Source organism: Ammospiza caudacuta, chromosome 20 (genome assembly GCF_027887145.1).
Source record: "Ammospiza caudacuta isolate bAmmCau1 chromosome 20, bAmmCau1.pri, whole genome shotgun sequence".
NCBI classification, from domain to species: Eukaryota; Metazoa; Chordata; class Aves; order Passeriformes; family Passerellidae; genus Ammospiza; species Ammospiza caudacuta.
Window position 1 is genome coordinate 4,442,750 of NC_080612.1, and position 20,944 is coordinate 4,463,693.

At 37.4% G+C, this 20,944-nt stretch overlaps 1 protein-coding gene across 1 annotated transcript in view; it reads right to left on the reverse strand.

The window, feature by feature from the left end:
• GTF2I (general transcription factor IIi) overlaps positions 1-20,944 on the reverse strand; it is a 71,923-nt gene that overhangs the window by 38,844 nt on the left and 12,135 nt on the right. Inside the window, exons 4-16 of the mRNA XM_058817558.1 lie at positions 16,798-16,932; positions 16,280-16,463; positions 16,060-16,088; positions 14,990-15,038; positions 14,241-14,284; positions 13,089-13,106; positions 12,862-12,939; positions 5,630-5,689; positions 4,517-4,579; positions 3,717-3,842; positions 2,662-2,724; positions 1,668-1,772; positions 36-98 (exon numbers count right to left, since the gene is read on the reverse strand). Of these exons, the coding sequence (XP_058673541.1) occupies positions 36-98; positions 1,668-1,772; positions 2,662-2,724; positions 3,717-3,842; positions 4,517-4,579; positions 5,630-5,689; positions 12,862-12,939; positions 13,089-13,106; positions 14,241-14,284; positions 14,990-15,038; positions 16,060-16,088; positions 16,280-16,463; positions 16,798-16,932 (1,017 nt within the window). The remainder of the gene's footprint in view (positions 1-35; positions 99-1,667; positions 1,773-2,661; positions 2,725-3,716; positions 3,843-4,516; positions 4,580-5,629; positions 5,690-12,861; positions 12,940-13,088; positions 13,107-14,240; positions 14,285-14,989; positions 15,039-16,059; positions 16,089-16,279; positions 16,464-16,797; positions 16,933-20,944) is intronic.

A 20,944-nucleotide genomic window follows, 5' to 3' on the forward strand; every position in this document is an offset into this window, starting at 1 on the left:
CCAAAAAACTGTAATCAATGACCTGCAGAACTGACCTTGACTAGTGATTTCAGCCTCAGAATCCTCACTTGCTTCTGCCGAGTCATCCTGGGAGGAATCTGAAAGAGAAAAACAGCACTGCTGAATGATGGACAAGGTTTTTAACCAAACACTCCATGCCTCTCCATCTAAACCAACATTGTCAGGGAAGCCCCTTGCATTCAGCAAGCAACAAAAAAAAGAAGCAAAAATATTTTACCATGAGCCTTTGAGCAATTCCAGACAAAGGCAAGGAAGTGAGGATTACACTTGCTGAACTGCACAAGCAGCAGAGCACAGCTGGAGCTATGACTGAAGGAAATTCCATCTTCTTGGCTTTGTAGGGTTAATACAACCATAAAACACCTTCTATTACCCAGGATTACAGAAAATATAAACAAAGGCTGCCTGTCCGCACAGATTAGGGATTTTTTTACCATCTCTACACACTCATTGTTTCTGCACTATGATGATTTCCATAACTGGCTGCAAGGCCAACAATCAAACATGGGAGGGAAATTCATGAGCACAATGCTTTTGTTGGGGCAGATTACCCCAACAACACAAGCAGGATTAGCCAATCAACACTCAGTGTGAGAAAGAGCAATTTATATTTAACTGCATTACAGTTAAACAAAATGAAGCTAATTGTATCAGAAAATCTATCAAAATTAAGTAGCAGTGCATGAAGGAACAAATTTTAGTTATTCCAGGAGAGTAAAGCTGCACTGGTGCATTTTGAAGAGTATTTTCCTTTAGATCTCTGTAAGCTGGGGTATGGTATCACTTTGGGAGCAAGGCTGAAGGAATCTTTGCTTCCAAGTTTTCTCTTCACATGATGTGTGTAGTGTAGAGCAGAAATTCAGCTCTATCTACTGGGACACCTCAACTGCAGTATACTTGAACCATGTCAAATACATCATCCAGTTCATGGAAATCAGTATCATGTTTAGGTCAAATTCCAAGGCAGTGCTGGGTACATAACTAGCAAATGCAAAGTATTAGAAAAAGGAAGAATTAGGAGTTGTTTTACTAGGCATGAACATAAAATAGGGTTGTAAAAAAGCTCTAACTCTATTTCCACATCGGTTCCTGTACTGTCATCAGAACTCTGGGGGCTGCCTTCAAAAATATAAAGTAAAAAACATATTCCTGATTGCACAGAACATTATAAAGCAGACAGATTAATGTGCCCATAAGCCAAACCAAACCACAGAACAAAGGAGAGGTACAGGATCACAAAAAATCCCAGGTAAAGCACCTTTAACCAGACTAAACTGAAGGACATCTATGCATTTCTGCGGAGAACCCAACAGAAAGGATCAGGAAAGAACATAACCAGAGAATCCCAACTTTCTATCTGTCTATTTACATCATCATGTCAAATAACAAAAACCAACAGAGGTAGCCTATAATGAATATTATACTGCTGCAATACATCTACATAGAGTCCATGGCTCTTAAATGAAATTCCAAAAATGCCCTTTATCTTTTTAGTTTTTTTATTCTATAATTCTCTCAAAAAGGTTCTAAACAATCAGTTAAGTTTTTTTTTCAAGATACTGGGTTTTTTTGGCAGCAAGAAATCACCCAAAACCTTTTGATAAAACAAAGTAGGGAAATAAAATAATCTTTAATTTTCATCTTACCAGAATCAGACTCTTCTGCATTTCTTTTCCTAGTACTGGCCCCTTCATTAGCTGACTTGGTGCTCTTCTGCCTCTTGTCAGGTGGTGGATAGTCATCATCATCTTCTTTAAGAAACAAAAAAAGAAAAATGTTTTTTTACTTTTGTGCTAAAGGCCTTTACATAAGAGTAGAACTTCATGACTCCTCTCATATAAACCTTTCTGTCGAGGTAATGGTGGAGTTATTTCCATGCTGCATTGTAAAACAATGAAAGTAATGCCAGAAGTGAACACTTTCCCACAAATGCTCTGCCTACTTTCTAAGTTATTGATTGGGTGATCCTAATATAATTCCACAAGCAAGCAATGCAAAAGACTAAATCAGCAGTGTTTAAAAACAGCTCCAGGACACTCATTCACAAATACAAGAAACACAGAGCACCTCCTACCAACATCCCAGCATGAGAACTGCAGGGACACTGCTCAGCAGCTTTGGAGCCACTTGGATGGCAAAGGGAGCTGCTCACTGCAAAGCTTTGGATCTCACAGTTACCAACATGAGACAGACACCTCGAAGCTCTGCTTACACCACCTACAACACTGCCTTTCTGTGCTGGTACCATTCTTCCCTGAAGCATTTGTTAACACAAATGTTACATCCAACTGCAGTGTGGTTATAAAGCAATGTGTTCTCCAGAATGAAGGAATGATAAATCATCTTGTCCATTCAATTAATATTTTTCATTAACAACACCTGAAATTTACTCCAAAGATACAAATATCTGTCAGGCATCGTTTCAAAACCAGCCCACCAAGTCCAATATGCTTCAGTATATTGTGGTTTTCTAAAACTTCTCTACCAGGCTCATTTACCAAGTAGAGCACAATCTAAACTCCACTCAACACCAGCACACAAAATTGTCTTCATTCAGTGCCAAGTAATGCAGGCTTTGGAAAACACATTTTGGACAGAAAAATGTACAACCAACTGAAATTCAGGACCCGTGGTACTGACCTTCAATGGTGACCTCAACCTCAGGTTTCTCACTTATTTCTGACATGTCATGGTGGGAGGTCTCTGAAAGGGAAAAACAGGACAGCTGAATGATGGGCATGGACAAGATTTTCAACCAAACACTCCATGCCTCTGCATCTAAACCATCTAGGTAAAACCTTATGAAACAAGGGCCTTGTTACCCTTGTAAAATCATGGCTCTGCCCTATTACTTTAGCTATACAGAAAAGAACTATGGGAACATGACACAGCTGCACTGGAGGCAGAAAAACAAATTATATAACCATGATATGCTCACATCATGGTTTAGGGTGGTTGGTTGAATTATATCTGTTCTACTAAAATGGAATGTAACAGATAATAGACTACCTGCTTAAAAAGGGCCTATTTTTTGCAATAAACGACTCTCCTTTGCACCTGCCTGGGGACTCTGCATCACTGCTTCCTACCATTTATCCTCACAAAAAACATTCACATCTCACAGGCTATACCTGTATTTCCATATCTCTTCTTTCATTGCCATCAGAACTAGAGTGGCTGTCTTCCAATATATAAACACATTCCTGACTGCACAGAACTTAATAAAAGCAGACAGATTAACATGTCCATGACCCAAACTAAAGCAAACCACAGAACAGAGAGGTAAAGGATCACAAAAAATCCCAGGTGGAGCATCTTTAACCAGACCAAACTGAAGTGCATGTATGTGTTTCTGTGGAGAACCCAACAGGAGGGATCAGGAAAGAACACAACCAGAAAATCCCAACTTTCTGTGCGTCTATTTACGTCATCGTGTCAAATAACAAAAAACAACTGAGGTAGGTGATGATGATGATTATACAGCTGCAATACATCTACACAGAGCCCATGGTTCTTAAATGAAATTCCAAAAATGTTTATTTTTTAGCTTAATTCTGTCAAAAAGTTCTAAGTGATCAGTTGATGTGACAGCTATTTTTGTGATGATACTGAACTTTTTGTCACCACAATATCACCCAAAACTTTTTTCAGAAAACACAGCAGGGAGACAAAATCATCTTTAATTTTCATCTTACCAAAACTGAATTCTTCTGCATTTCTTCTCCCAGTACTGGCACCTTCAGTAGCTGAACTGGGGCTCCTCAAACTCTCTTCAGGGGGCATGTACTCATCATCATTATCATCACCAACATCACCATCATCTTTAAGGAAGAAAAAAAAAAAACCAAACTGGTTTTACATCCAGGGAAATTGTGTGCAGCACTGGAACTTCTTTGAATTTCAGAACACTAACAGAATTAAGGAACTGTGCTTACCAGGGCACCAAATCTTGCAACAAATTATTTAACTGTGTAAATTCAGAAAGCTCCTGTTCCCACCTGTGAAGGAACAATTTGTTCCTTCAAAAGGGTCTGTGCAAAGCACAAGAGAGCAAAAAACAAAGCTGCTTCTGTACTTCATAAGGAAAACAACCTTGTCTTCTGAAACATGACTGGGCATTGCATGATTGTAAAAAACCCCATTGAAACAGCAAAAGGAATCACAAAATAAATTGTGCTGATAGGAACTACCTTTGTTATCTAACTGGAAGTAATATCATACCATATAGACTATACCATGGGTCCCAAAACACAGTACCAATGTTTTGTCTTGAAGAGTTCAAATGTTCTAAACCCATTTTCAAACCACTGTAAAACCAATGAAATTCATCAAACAGGTCAAATCTGCCATCAGGTTCATTTACCAAGCAGTGCACAATACAAACTCCACTCAACACCAGCACACAATTCTCTTCATTCAGTGCCAAGTAATGCAATATGTGGAAAACACATTCTGGATATAAAAATGTCTGAAATCAATGATGTGGAGAACTGACCTTCGTTACCGAACTCGGCCTCAGAATCCTCACTTGTTTCTGATGAGTCAGGCTGGGAGGTTTCTGAAAGGGAAAAACAGGACTGCTGAATGGTGGACATGGACAAGATCTTCAACCAAACACTCCATGCCTTTGCATCTAAACTACATTGTGAAGGAAGCCCCTTGAACTCACAGAATGCAAAAAATATAGAAGCAAAGATATTTTACCATGAGCCTCTGAACAATTCCAGACAAAGGCCAGGAGGTGAGGATTACATTGCTAAACTGCACATGCTACACTGCAGGGTTGCTGCTATGACTGAAGGAAATTCCATCTTCTTGGCTTTGTAGGGTTAATACAATCATCATTATTTCCCCCTCTCTTACCCAGGATTACTGAAAATATAAACAAAGGCTGCCTGTTCTCACAGATTAGGGATTTTTTTATCAGCTCTACAGACTCATTGTTTCTGCACTATGATGATTTCCATAACTGGCTGCAAGGCCATCAATCAAACATGGGAGGGAAATTCATGAGCACAATGCTTTTGTTGGGGCAGATTGTCCAAACAAGACAAGCAGGATTACCCAATCAACACTCAGTGTGAGAAAGAGCAATTTATACTTAACTGCACTACAGTTAAACAAAGCGAAGCTAATTGTATCAGAAATTCTTTTAAAATTAAGTAGCAGTGCATGAAGGAACATATTTTAATTATTCCAACAGAGTAAAGCTGCACTTGTGCATCTTGAAGAGTATTTTCCTTTAGATCTCATTGAAAGTTGCACTTACAATTTATAATGCTGAGTTTTATTAAACTCTAGAAGTAATTATGAAACAGACTGAATTTCTTGAGAAACATACCAATTTACACAAACAATTTGTGCTTTAGAGTGATCAACCTGATACTCCTCTTTAAATTTAGAAAAGTAAGACATTAAGTTCCCATCTACATGTCTGTTTACTTTGACAGCTGGAAATTAAAGCAACCATAATTTTCATTTCTATTCATGTTTAAGTTCCAATACCCTCAGTTTTATGGCAAATCAAGTAGCAAAGCTGTGAAAAGTAAAACTCACACACTCAATTTCTAACACAGATGTGAGGAAAAAATACAAGTAAAAGATCTACCTGGGTAAGTTTTTCCAGGAGCAATGTTTTCATCTATCTCTGGTGTTTTGGAAGGGCCTGCTTGAGAATAGAGAGAACAGTTTTTAAGGGTGTCTCACAACAAACACATACTTCCAGCCCATACAGGAATTTGCCAAGAAACTTCCAATTTCCTATATGATATGCTCACTTTCTGTAATTTTAAACTTTGGAAAGACTGTTAAATATTAAATATTTATACATCCTTACTTACTGGGTTCAACAGATTAAAAATGGGGTTAGTGGCAGCATTGTGCATTTCTTAGACTACTGAGCAGTCAAGAGATTCATGCTGAACAGCAGATTTCAACTGATAAACTAATTTTTTAAAAAAATGTTGATGCTTCTGCCTTTCTTCAAGGACACTTTAATCAGCTAGATCTTTTCCCTCTTCATTAAAGTTTATATTCCTAAGGAGCATTCTTTGACCTCAACATTCCTATCTACATTTAATACATAAATTCACCGGGCTTAAAGTAATTTATGACACTCCAAGGCTGTTTACTTTTCATTACAACAGCTCTTTTGAAGACTACAGACTGGTTAAAAAAGACTGGTGCAGAAAGCAGCACAAAAACTACACTTAACCTATTATTAACACTCCTAAATGATTTGTGTTTTTTTAGTGTTTATTTATATATGTTTATTTGTGTTTATTTAGTGTTTATTTATATATGTTTATTTGTGTTTATTTAGTGTTTATTTATATATGTTTATTTGTGTTTATTAACACTAAATTAACACTCGTAAAACCCTACTGCTTACTGCTCTGGCTCTCCTGCAGCTGTGCTAGAAGGGTGAGATGCTTACAGCACAAACATCATCACACTGAGCAAGAGGCCATTCTGCACCACAGAAACAGCACAGCTATGGAAAACCTGCCCATGTGTGGCAAACAGGAGTAACTGGAACTGATTTGGACTAATTGTTCTGTGCAAATCCCATAATTTCTGTCTGCATTTGCAAAAGCAACCTGCAGAAGCTCATACAGGTGGCCAGAAATTCTAGCTGTTTAGAGATACGTTCATAAATGTATCAGCCACAGTATGAATAGTTCCACAAGAGAAAAAGCTACTGTTAATTAATAAGGCAATGAAATATTCTAAACTCTATTGCATCTGCAAAGTAAGAAAGAAAATACAGAAAATACTATTGTCACAATCAGACTTCATGAGTATTTTAGTCAATTGAAAATACATATACAGCATCAAATAAGTGACTATCTAAGTATTAAAGAAAACAATGGTAATTAGGTGGTTACAATAATGCTAATTTGAACAGTTCTGCCTAATTTGACTATTCAGATTTTCAGAGATTAAAAATGAACAGCATTTGTGAGGAACCTATGCAAAGTTCTTTGCTTGAAACACATTTCTTTCAGCAAGTGCTGCTTAGATCTGCTCCTGCCACTTTTCTTTGCTGGGGGAAGGTGTTTCCCACCCTCCTCCTATTTTTTTAATCTGTTTACTTCAGAGGAGCTCCCTGATTTTGTCCAAAACACAGCTCCACAAACACTGATGTTGGCACAGCCTAGATCATAGTCCAAAGATGAGGAAAAACAGGGAGGAAAAGGAGCCAGAGACACTCATGGTCCTCCAGGCCTCAGCAGAAGGAATTCTCATACCAATAATGTGATCTGCAACTATTAGGGGCGAGTGAGAATAGAACACAACACCCTGGGTGTGCTGAAAATGTCTCCATGGACTAAATTTGCTTTTATTTAAATCAGCATATTCAGCAGATGCACCCAGTCAGGTTTGTCATCTCCTAAGAACTCCTGTGAACATGCAATTACTATTACTCATAAGGCATTGACACAAAAAAATATGCATCCCACTACAACCAAATATCTCAAAATATGCACAGTTTTGCATTTATTCCTTAATTCAGAAATCCTGACAGGATTGTTTTACCCCTATATTCTGAAGTATTCTCTGTATTGCATTATCTTTGTGCCAATACATGCTGTGACAACAGTAAAAAAGGAAAACTAATATTCTTTCATGCATTTAAACTTGAAGAAACATTTCTCTGGTTAAAAAGATTAAATTAGTAGATTTACAGCCCTTGGGACTAAGCAGAGAGAACTCAGTCCTTTTATCTGTAATATTGATAAAAACTATAGTACATGTAGTAAAACCATGAGATTTTGTTCAAAAGTGACAGAGATTATTTCATAAAACTTGAACATTTTTTCCATATTACAAAGCTTGAACAGAGGAAAAAAGCAATATGAAAAAGTTGTTTCAGAAATTAAAACATGTCAAACAATAGATTCTGCTATCCTAATACAGTAAAGACTAGAAAATTAAATTTAAAAGTTCTACCACCAAGAGATATTAATAAAACCAGATACATTTCCACTTTACTGCATTAATGCACACAACAGGCAGAAACACACAGATATGACATAACCAAGGAAAGCAAAAATCAAGTACAGTGGTAACTAGATCAAAAGAAGCTCCATCCAGAAATAAAGATATGAAAAAAAAAAATCACAAAATAGAAAAATAAGAAAACTCAAGAACTAAATTCTACCAGTGAAGGTGGGATGTAGGAGGAAGGATGGGCACAGAAGTGGGAAATTTAATTACTAAAATCACAGGACATCTTAGAAGTAAAATCTTTCAGTATGTTTATGTGTTGGAATCTGAACTTCAGATGTGTGGGCAGAGCTCAGCAGTTCCACCTTGATCCAGGGAAAGCAGAGGTTATGCTCTTAAGCTAAGAGCCAGCTCTTACACAGCACAGGCACTTGGGAACTCTCTAACACCCACACCAAACCTTGGTCTTTTATGAGCAGATAAATACAGGAGAGATCACTGCACCCAAAGCAAGTGCTTGGTCTAGGATTCAGCAGTGCAGTGGAACCCTGTTGGAGATGGCTGTTGGCATAAATTGAAACTCCTGAAACGTCTGTTACAAACAGGTGATTTTTCACATTGCAACAAATCCATTAAAAACAAGAGTAGATGTCACTCCCTCAGTCACAGCTATTCTTTCTGTCTACACACCCCACACCATTTACTTACACTGATTCCAAACCTCTCAGCCTCTGTTTCTAATGGATTATGGCCTAATGTCCTAACACTACACAGCCAAACCTGGGCCACTTGGCAGAGGAATGGATTTATCACCACAGGGATAAGCAATGCTCATTTTTCTGGCCTTCTTATAGGCTACCTATATAGTAGCAATGTGAACTAGATGGGATTCCCTTCAGGAAGCACAACACTGTGCTCACTATATATTCTGGAATTTCTTGGTTTAAGATAATACCTGCACAGTCAGTGTTACATGCCAGGCTAGCTTCACAGATTTAGCTCCATTAAAATACACATTATTAAAATACATCTCTAGTATTCTCAGAGATCACCAAAGGAGAAATTTTTTGTTATTAGGGACATACTAACAGACATTCATTATTTTTAAGGTTTCAGAGTGAGAATAAATGCCAAGTTTACATTCACATGTTGGGCTTTTTCTTTGTAGAAGAAGAAATTTTCAATTTCATTTGGGTTTGGATGAATGTCCTGTATTTTAACTGTCTCAATAACACTGTCAAGAATTCCAAAACTGACAGCACTGTTCAGCTACATGGTGTTTAAAAAAAAAAAAGCTGTTAGGCAGTTTTTTTACTCACTTCTAGGTGTTTTAAAAACTGAACCAGACAATTCACAGGACAGACTGTTTACAGCCTTTTCCTTCTGCTTCCATTTTTCTCCATTTTAACTTCAAGGCATCAGTGAAGACCTACATTCACAAAATTTACAGGATAACATGCCACTTTTACAAAGTGTTTGGTTGTAAGTCAGCAAATAATTCTGTTCTGTATAGGTTATGCCACCAAAAAACCCTGCTTTATCCTGTGATGATAAAGCACTGAGCACTCAGCATCCACCCAGCAATGCCACACTTAAAAAGGTTTGTTTTTATATAGGACAAATGAGGTGTTCTCAAATCTGAAAATACATCTGACTCTTGAGAAATTATTATTTAATTTGTTAGTTGCTGGTAAAAATACTAAATTATATTTAAACCATTAAACCAAGAAACAGCATTCTCAGTTATGTATCTTTTCATAAGAGCCATAGTCACTGATACAGTAAGGCACATGCAGGAACACCAGCTAACATAGCTGGAATGCCCCAGGATGTATCACTTAGTCCTGATGATAAATACTCAGTCCTTTTCCTCATTTAGTCAATCATCAAAATCTGGACCTTTTTCCCAGAAGAGGTTGTCTTTGGGTCTCCCCCAAATTTAACACTGAAGTGACCCTCACATTTGTCCTGGACACTTGAAAAAAACATCCACTGCCATAGAGTTTGCACTAGTTTGAAAGCAAACCAGTGGGAGATTCCAAATCAAAACAACCATTTAACAGGAAAATTAAAATAAAAAGAGAAAACACTGGCTTAAACTGACAGAGTGAGAATATAAAGTGATATCCTATTGGTCAGGGTGGTGGTAGCAGTCCAATTAAATGGTGGCTGCAGATGTGTTGGAGTGATAGATGTGGTTCTGCTGAAGCAGTGGTCCTGTAGAGGGGCCTGGTCTTCCTCTGAAGGTCCAGTGGTGGTTATGTAACTCTTGTCCACTAGGAATTCAGTAGGTAAGGCTACCCATGGTGTTCCAAACCTCAGATTCTATCCAGGTAGGAATCCTTGGTTCCTCCCCCTGGGCAGAGCATCTCCCCATGGGATGATGGAATTTATCAGTCATGCAGAGAGACCTGATGGCCCATTAGCAGAGACAGACCCCAGAGTTATCAGGGATGAGTCATGGAGGAGAGATAGGGAACACTGCCCCACCTGTTCTAACAGCTTATGAAGATGGTACTAGAATACATACTTTTGGTTACAGCTTACTTTGTAACTTAAGACAGTGCTAGAGCCCACTGACAGAAAACTGCCCCTTATTCTCTGTCAATACACCCACATGAAGTTTTAGATGACTGAGTCCCTACTTCTCAGTCATCTTATTGTGTACTGCTAAAACAATTCTAAATTTAGATGTTGCCATGAGTTAATTCAGTATTAACTCATGGCAACATCTAAACGGGGCAACCTTCAACTGAGATGAGAAGAACATCCAGCTACAGATATAATTTTCCCTCTTTGATTAACAGGAAGAGTTAGTGTGCCAGCCAGGCATACAGCACATTGATCAGCATTACAGATCTTTGAGAGGAAGCACTTAGAGAAAAAATACAACCATTAAATTTTATCAGTGAATCACTTTCTCCAGGAAGCCCAAGCAGATTGCTGTTCCCTAATACTTAAGTTGTTTCTTCTCAGAAATGGATAAGCCTGGCTTTTGCTGTAGGTTATTTTTAGCAAAATTTATTACCTTATCTGTTTTCTTTATTTTGTAGCACATCTCTCCAAAGGCAATGCTGGGGCAGACTATGTTATTCCTCAGGAACACCCCTCAGAATAACCACTTTTTAAAGGTTCACTTCTTGTACAGCACCACCACCCACACACAAACACCTATGTGCCTCCAGAATTTATAGCTCTACAGTCTGGACAACCTTTGGCTTGAATCTGAGTGATAGCTACACAGAGAATGAAGGGGAAGCTGCTTTACTTGTCTAGTCAGCATGACTTGACATGAAAATAAAAACATCTTTCAGCTCACAGCATCCCATCACTTCTACCAATATACTCAGTTCTGTCTTGTTTTAAATGCCATTTTCGACAACTGCACTGCGGGCAAAGAGGGGGAGTCATCCCTCAAGCACCACTTTATCAGAAAGAGATATATATTTATATATCAGAAGATTTAAATTTAGAGTTCTTTGAAAGACAACAGAAATGCCCCCCATCAAATGTGCTTAGACTTCACTCTAGAAGTATATTACATGACTTGGATTTTTCAGATGCAGTGCAATGGATACTATTTTGTAAAGTAGTGATTTCAATGCAGACTCTCTTCAGATGGCATTGAGTTACACTGTGGGCTATTGGCCAATTTCTGACATCATTTGTATGCATGAAATGGAAAACCACAATGGGGATAAAAAGCAAAAGAATGGGAAGACTTGGCGTTGGAAGGAACAATGATTAGGTTGTCTTCACACCAGTATCTACTTTTACTATATTAAATTTGCCTAGCCTGTAAGACTCCAAGGCTAGGCAGTGTACACATATGAAGAGCAGATAATCCTAACACTATTCCAGTTCTGCACTCAAAGGGTGACACTTTGCTATGCCATGGTTGAGGTCACTCTGAATGATGCTCTTATGTCTCTTGAGATGTGCTAGGATGAAGTATTGATTCCACATCCCCATAATTAGTTATTAAAGCACATTAGAAAATAGTCTCAAGAATCCCCATGTCCGAACATATATAAAATGTTATCTCAATAATATACAGTATTACAAAATTAAAGGATGTGCTGTTTTGCACTTCACTGTTGAACATATAACTGTCATTGAGAGATATGTGGCAGCTTGCCCATGTTTCTTTGTATTACTCAATTAATCTAATGACATGTACACATAGGTTGAAATTATAAATTTAAGGTTTTAGTTATTTTATATTGCCATTTATAGTCACAATTTCTTAATTACCATTCATGCCAACATAAAGAAAAAACAATTTCTGTTCTCTCCTACCTGAGGTGAATGTGTAAACTGGATACATGGAGGTGAGGCAAAAGAACTGGGAGAAAATTTAAAATATACATGGAGGCTGAGCCATGGGCCTCATAAATATTGTTTTGCTTTGTCCACATAAATAAACCTTTCAATACAATTTTGACACATACTGGTCATTCCTACAAAGGAAGTGATTGATACACTTCCAGTCACAGAATCACAGAATGGCTGATTATATGATGTACAGTGTATAAAAATTACTGAAACTTTAAACTGAAATAAAAATTCAAGCAGCGCTCTAGAAAGCATCACCAGAAAGGTTTATTTCCTGTTTAACAAAGTTATTGAATTATAGAGTCTGCACATTGTACCCTCAGAAAAATACATCAAGCAGTTTCAAAACTTCCTCAGAACCAAACACACACATATGGGTTTGGGATGAAGTTGTTCTTTTGGTATTCTTCAAAATAACATGATAGGAAATGCTGTATCCTAACAGAGCTAAGTAATTGCATGTTTAATGACCAAAAATTACTTAAAAGAGAGTCATGGAGGGATCAACACTTTGGCAACCAATCATTTAATGAGATAAACACATTATAGCATTACCTGGAGTATTAAATTGATAGTAGTTAGGATCATCTTTTTCCTGTTTCAATGTTACTGTTGACAATTTGGAAGAAATTCCTGTAGAAGCAACAAAGGAATCAAATATGGAAACAATAATAAGCAGATTCTTAAAACAAAAACAACCACCAAAAAAAACCAAACACAAACAAAACAAAACAAAAAAATCACCAAACCACCAAAAAATCAAAACAAAAAAATGCACTCACCATGATCCTCGTTGGTCTCTATTAAAAAAAAAAAAAAAAAGAAAAAGGAAAAAAATACAAAACATTACACATTTGCTGAGCTAAAACAATGGTAACAAAGTGACCTGCTGGTTTCTTATGTTTCAGTTTGGTCAACCCCAGAAATAATCTAGGATTAAATACCTCCCAACAAACCAGGCTCCCCTGAAGATGTTGTCTCAGATCTGAAGAATATTTTTTAAATTGGCTCCTTCCTCTTTGCATGCTACCACAGGAAAAAATATATTTAATCACTCTTTGTGCTACAAGTCCTGGGAAAGCTCCTGAGAATTACTTAAAATGCCTAAAAGGCAGCACTGGAAATAGTCTGGGAGTGACTTAGTAAAAAGTTCATGTTAATGCTTTGAGTACGTCAAGGAAAACATGAAAAATGGAGGGTGCCTAAACCACAAATTTCAAGTTGTGAAGCACAAATAAAAAGAGCAAAAAGTTGAACCACATAGGAAAACTTAATTCTAATAAGAAATTGAGCAGTGCAGCTCAACCCAGCAAAAGGCAAAGGCACCAGTTTATCTCCCAGCACACCTGCTGCCTCACTGGCTGTAATGGGATTGTCCATGCTTTTATCTCACAGCACACAGCTCAGCATTACTCTGCCACAGATCACAATGCCCTGGGGAATCATCTGCTACCTGCAGAGCAACTTAGGAATCATCTGGCAATGTTTAAATAACAAATAATACCTCTTGTTATTTATGAACTTTTAATTTCTATTTTAGCTAGAAAATGGACATTTTTTTATTTTCAATATTTTAGGAATATTAACAAATAAATTCTTCTCTAAATTACATATAAAGATAAATTCAGTCTACAGTGTATTACAAATTTTTGTAATCTGTAATTTCCCTCTTGAAATGGAAGCATTTGGCTAGGGTTTAATATTTGATAAAAACTCCAACTGAAAAACAGACAGTTTCAAGGAAAGAAATGTTTTTCTGTGTCACCAAGGATGTCTATTTCCTACTTTTCTTTTTTTGGAGCTCTTTTTTTCTGTTTTTGCCTAAGTTCAGTCTTCTAACATAATCTGGGGTTTTTTTCTTTTTTTCTTTTTGTTTGTTTTTTTGGGGGTTTTTGGGTTGTTTCCTGCAAGTTAAGGCAAAATTTTGAACATACCAGGATCCTTGCTCGGTTCTGTTTTCACAGTAACAGGAGGACAACTATAAAATTAAACAAATCAAACAGAATGACATTATTAGAAACAAATCTTAGATTTCTGGGAAGTTCTTAAAGCTTTATAGCTTGTTAAGCAAAATCAATCTCTCAGAACTTTTTTCTTACAAGAACATAAAATTAAAAACCCCTGCATATTGGCTTATCTGAGTTTTTACAACTGAATTGCCAGCAATCTCCTATTCCTACTTTTTTTTTGAGGTACATCCAATATTCAGATCATGTTTAGCCTTTAATGAGAGGCAAACACAGAAGTACAGAAAACTGATCCCTGTTTTCACATTCACAAATTTTTGATATATTACAGATATAATATCTTCATTTACTAATTTTAAAAAAATCACTTTTTTAAAATTGAGGAGGGGGAAGGAAGCAACATTACATCTGTTCTCCCTCACTGCTGTACCACAAAACAGGGCAAACAGACTATGAATTAAGACTAACAGACTGTGAATTAAGAACACCCATTGGGCTAATTAAGCTAAAGAGAAACTTTGCCATTTGTTTAACTTGTAACAGTTTCCTCACAAATAATGATCAAAAGAGAAGACTGAGCTTCATGCTTTTTAAAATGCCAAGTAAGCAAAAGTTATTCAAAGGTCAGATGTGCAGAAAAAGCACATTAAGACAAAGATACCAATATGAAAATAGATAGTTGATTTTAAAAAAAATCTACATTATTTAAAATTCACCTTTCAAGTGGGGGTATAACTGAATGTGAAGGAGTTGTCACATCAGCTTCTGAAAGTTAAAAGACAATATTTTAATTTCCTGTACTCCATTTACTTTAAACACAAATTGAAAATATAACGTTGATTTCACAAAGCAAAAGCCTGTTCATATTTTACAAGCATATGTGCATATTTTCCTTATTCACAGATAATGAAAGATCCCATTAAACTGCACTGAGACACAAACAGCTTTAGAATGTCACTTAGCAAACTGAAAACCTGCCTTGTATTTTTGATAGTACTATATTTTTAACAGAATTTCTGTAATATTCCATCTCTAGTCCTCAACCTGAGCATAGGCAACACATCTCTAACTTTACTAATCAAGCATCAACTTCTGGCTCTTTTACTTAAGAAATTAAACTTTTCCTTTTGGACTACATTCCTACAGAGATTGCTTCATCATTTTAATAAAACAAATCCCCACATTTCTGCATTTAGCAAGTAAAGCAACATGACACCATAAAAGGAAGAGGAGAGGGGATTTCTCCTAAGCTAGAAGTGAATCTCTCTAGAGTTTTACAATACTCACTCTAGCTCAGAATTTTTCATATATAGAGGCTTTCATAGGAACTACAACACCTAGACACTTCAAAATATTAAGTTGCTTTTTAAAATTAAATATAAATGCCAAAATCAGCTGGATAGTGGAACCCAAGCACTAGAATGTCTTGGCATCTTCTGTAAACTGAAAGCAATCCTTCCTATATTCACTTCTCCTTCTCTTAGGATACTATTCAATTCACATTAAATTGAAATTGAGTATAAGGATGAAAAATGAAACAGAATGAACTTGATCAAGACAAAGAATGAAATAGAATGATTTTCATCTCTAATGAGTTGCTCCTGGCAAACACATAAAGGAAAGGGTTATATATAGGAAAGGATTACTTATAAGTAAGGCAACTCACAGTCTAGAAATTTCTGCACAGTTTGCCACTTTATTTATATGAACAAATGCTCTACATATATTGCTACCTAAACTCAAATTCTAATATTTTTCTGTTTAGTGTGAATAAGCATTAACTTACCGATCTGTTTCTTTGGTTCTACGAAAGGCCTGGGTGGAAATATGGGAAGAAAAACTCAGTTTTAGCAAAGACATTGTTAATTACTTGGTAGTGTACATTACAGAGAGAATTCCTATTTAAGAGAAACAGTCTGCAGTGTATTTAATTAAAAATTAAAATTAATTTTACTGAAGTACAAAACCAAATTAGACAGACTAGCACAAGAAAGAGAGCAAATAACCTGTTGATACTAAATGAGATCTCTGATTTGTTTTTCAAAATCCATTTCAGGGTGGAAGCATCATAATTTGATGGATGTTTAAATGTGACTCCTTCAGGCAGGCCCTGCACTATCACAACAGACTGGTTCCTCTGAATCTCTTCATATGGCACAGGTACTGCCGCTGACTTTCCTAAAGCTTTACCTGGAAAAAAAAGAGGAGTTGTTTTGGTGTTGAGACTGCTGAAGTTAGCAAAAGTATGAAAAATTTTGTAACTTTGGACAGAACTGGAGCAAAAGCAAAGTGTGGATGCAACTCTTCTCAGAAAACCTAATACTGCTGGCACTAATGTGCACTGTGAAAGAATCTCAAATCACATCCCACAAAACACATCAAGAAGAACTACATGTGTGTTTTTCAGAAACAGCTACTAAAAGTTTCTAAAAACAGCAGTGTAGTTGGAAGGCTAAGTTCATGCAGTTTTTTCCTCCCAAATGGAATAAAAATTTTAAAATCTAGAAGAATTTAAAGCACCCACCATAGGAAAAGCAGAAAAACTCCTCCACAGACTTTCTAAGAGCCTCCAGCTCCTCAGCATCCAGTGCCTGTCTGTTTACAGGTAGTGTAGTCTTTGTTTTCTGCAGTTCTGGAGGCCTGCCCTCCTCTGTAACACCTGGCAGTTATTTAGAAAAATAAGACAAGCACAAAATAGTAAGTTATTAGAAGTGCTGAGTCCCACCACTTTAAACTAGAGATTCTCAAGCAGGAAACCTGCCAGGAAATTGCAAGAGTTTACTTTTATTAGAAGCAAATGCACACATCTATGTATATAAGCAATGAGCAAATTTAAATTTACACCAGAATTATTATATCCTCACTACAATCTTTGCAAATATCACCCCCTGAAGAACATGAATGACAAATTAAAAGACACATCCAAGGAGGCTTTCTTTGGCATGAAGAGGTTGAAAACACAATTAATCTCACAGGAGGATAATACAGTCAAAATAAAATGCTAAACTGCCAAGAAAAAAAAAGGACCAACAGAGTCACCAAGGAAAAGGTAAAATGCCAGTGTGAAGGGTCCCATAGCTCTCTAGTGCTGTGCATGTCATCTTATGCAGCAGTTCTGTTATGTCCTGGTTTATTTATTCTGTATGTGCTTCATAGAACATTTTACAGAAGGGATCTGACTTCTGCCATGACAGCTCATCTCCTTCAAAGGACATTTTAAGTACACACACCTCCTACTGCTGAATAAGAGGAGCTACAAACAAGACATCATCACTCAAACAAAGAAGATTTCAGCCCTACATCTTGTTCTAATCTCTGAGCAAAAGTCACTGCAAAAGAAGTGAGGAAGTAAGAACACTTCCAGTATTAAAAAGATTAAAAAGCAAACAGAAGCGATGGCTTTGGGTGGCAGCCTTCCTTTCTCATAATTCAATTCTTGCTAAGATTTACTGAGAATCATCCAGCAAAAGCAGAGGCAAACAACAGAGATATGCTTGCCTACCTTGAAGGAAAGGCAAGGGAGATCTGTGTTCCTTTGTGCAAGAGCATGATCAGTGCTGAAGCTGTGTCATGACTTCACCACGAGCCAGCACAGCAGTAAGCCTGAAACACTGCGATGTGCATCACCAGGACTGCTGGCATCAGAACTCTACACTGACACAAGAAAACAAACATCACTTTGAACAACTGATTACAAATGGGCTGTGAAATGAGCTGAAGCAGCAATGCTTTTAGTAAAACCACATTTATCATCTTAAAAACTCGCATCTTCATTTCAAAGAGAATCTCATCCTTCCTGTGCAGCTCATACATCTGCTTCATGCCCTGCAAACCCACCTCCACGTGACATTTAATTTGCCAGCTCTTCAGGCCTGAAACTTTTGCATTCTCTGCAGTATGACAGGGCCATCAGAACATGAAAAATAATGCAAAACTGGGATATTGTTATATACCTGTAACACAGGTGCTTAATCAATGACAGCATTTAGGATTTGCCTGTGGACTTGGGATAAGACATCAGCTTCCATTTACAACTACATCTAATGTAGCTTTTTGAGTGGGTGTTTTTCCTATGTAAGAAACTGATTCTCTGAAAATGCCTTTACTGCCAGCAGCTTCAGAAAGTGTACCCACACTTTCTAAAAATAATAAACAAACCAAAATTAAGATGACAACACTGCCCTCTTCATATGAAAATGAAAAGCAGACAGAAAGGTGGAGAAACTTTCTTAACTAGAAGACAAACCCTTATGGGTTTTTTGAATTACATGATTTTTATGCATTTTCTTATGATCACATTATGCATCTGCCTCCTTAATCCCTCCCACATCGTTGGCTGATTTTAATCAAGACTCACAGACAAGATTAAGTTTCAAATGCAGCAAGATTTGTAACAGCCCTGCAGAACTGATCAAACCTAGCAGGCATTCATTCCTCCTGGCACTATCAATGGACACACAAACCCTTGGAGCTTACACGGCTTCACAGGCTCTTCCAAAGCCCCTGCCACAATTACTGGAACCCTGAGCAGGATTCAGGCTACATCTGGGAGGGGATGTCAAGGACATATACAACAAGATCTGGTGCAGAAGAGGGATGAAGGGGCTGATTTATGGCTCACAAAGGGGAGGAATGGTTATATGGTAAAAGAATAGCATTCTGCACAGTTGTGAACACCCTGTGGAATTAGTTGCACTACTCTTCTAAATTCAGCAGGACTACAACTATACAACTCCCAACAACCCTCATTTTGCAATGAGAGTCAATAAATGCTTAAGTGCCTCTTATTTTCTTTGACTGTCTAGATGTTTTGGAGTTCTTTAGAATACCCTTCCCTCCAAGTCTGACAGTCCAGCATTACACTCAGCTGGAAAAGGAATCTCCCAGCTGTCCCCATTCTAAGCTACAAATCCAGCACTGTCCTCATCTCACCAAAGAATAAGAAACAAAGAAATCAAGCTTTAGCAGAAAAACAATCTACTTAACAGAAACTTCCTCAAAAAAATCCTGAAGATGAGATGCTCAATAGAGAACTGCTGGCACAATTTGGTATCTGAAGCTGATAGAGCTCAGGACTCCACTAGCTAAAGAGCTGTCAGTCTCATAGCAGTTAAAATATCAGAAGGTTTTTAATCTGGTGTCTTTCATTCCCTCAGGGAGAGAAAAACAAGAAGTAATTGAAGCCCCAAAACAGATAGCCCTCAAGAAATAATGAGTTAAAACATAGAACGTGAGGCATTTGAAAAAGGCATAGTATTAGGAAACACATAGAGCAATTAATCAGCTAAAACATGGAACACAATGACAGGAAAGAGATAGGGATAGGAGAAGTGATGGGCTAAGCATGATCAGAGCCAACAATGTCAAACTGACCCTAAGAACTTTGCCAAGCCATAGAGACCAAGCCAAGTACACCGGGAATTGACCAAATAAGGAAAGAAGTTCAAAAGTTTAAAGAGGAAGACTCATCAGGAGACCCCAGCCCATGATGAAGGCAACCGGAATGACCACCAAGAAGATCCTCAAAAGAAGTGTCCCCGCCCACGCTCCGCCTATGCCACGCCCCATATGAATATTCATGCAAAGATATGATTATGTATATGATCTGATGCAATCTTATATCCAAAACTGTATAAAAGCTTGCTTTTGTTACGGGAAACTCGGAAATCCATTTTGTGATTTCCCCGACGCGTTGCAATAAAATACCTCCTGCTTATCTGACTTAGGCTGAGTCTCTTAGGCAGTTATTCTCGCCTTTTGGGGCAAAATTCGGCATCATAATTTTAAGACTATGAATGTGACCCCTGCACAGGAACTCTGAGAGGCAACTTAAGAGCAACAACAATCTTGTAACACCACTCCTATGCATGTATTTCATTCTTGGTACTTAAGGAAAATTACTGCAATGAAAGAGGGAAAGTAAATGGGTGCACAGCTAAAAGCATTTTGCTTTGGTTATAATATCATTCACTCAATTTATCTGTGAGCTTTTTAAGGCCATCCATCTTTACGGCTCATGAAATTGGCAAATTTCCTCAATTTAAGAAAAGTAATTTTATAATTATCAAAGGATCACTTGAACCACACAAAAAGCAAATCACCTGAAGCAGAATTTAGGAGGCACGAAATTTCAGAAATACTTACTATCTACACTAAGTTTCTGTTTGTTTTTGACTCTTGAGGAAACAAGATGTGTGATTTCCAAGGAAATGGGACTGAACTTTCCCCACAGGATTTTAAACCAGCTGTTAACTTCACACCCCTTAGCTGACTAGGCAGAGACAGAACATTAAAGGTTTGTGGCAATCAAGCCAAGCAACCTAGCTGTACAAGTTACTCAGAAGGATTCAAGGAGACAGAAGCCCAGCTGCAGATCTTCAAGCAGGTCCACAGTAGCCTAGTTAATGGGAAAAATCATTTTACTTGTCTGCAGATGATGGAATACACCCAAGAGGAAACAGATACACACCAAAAAACCATACTGAGGAGCCAAAGCTGACCAATCTTTCCCATAAGTTTGTGGAGAACTGCATTCCAGTCATGCTTGGATGTGTTCTTACATAAAGAACACCCAGATTCTGAGCATTCCTGAACCTACAAGAAGCTCTCCCAACCTGTGGCTGGGTGGACATGGAAGTACAGGTAAGAAGAGCAGAAGACCCTGGCCCAAA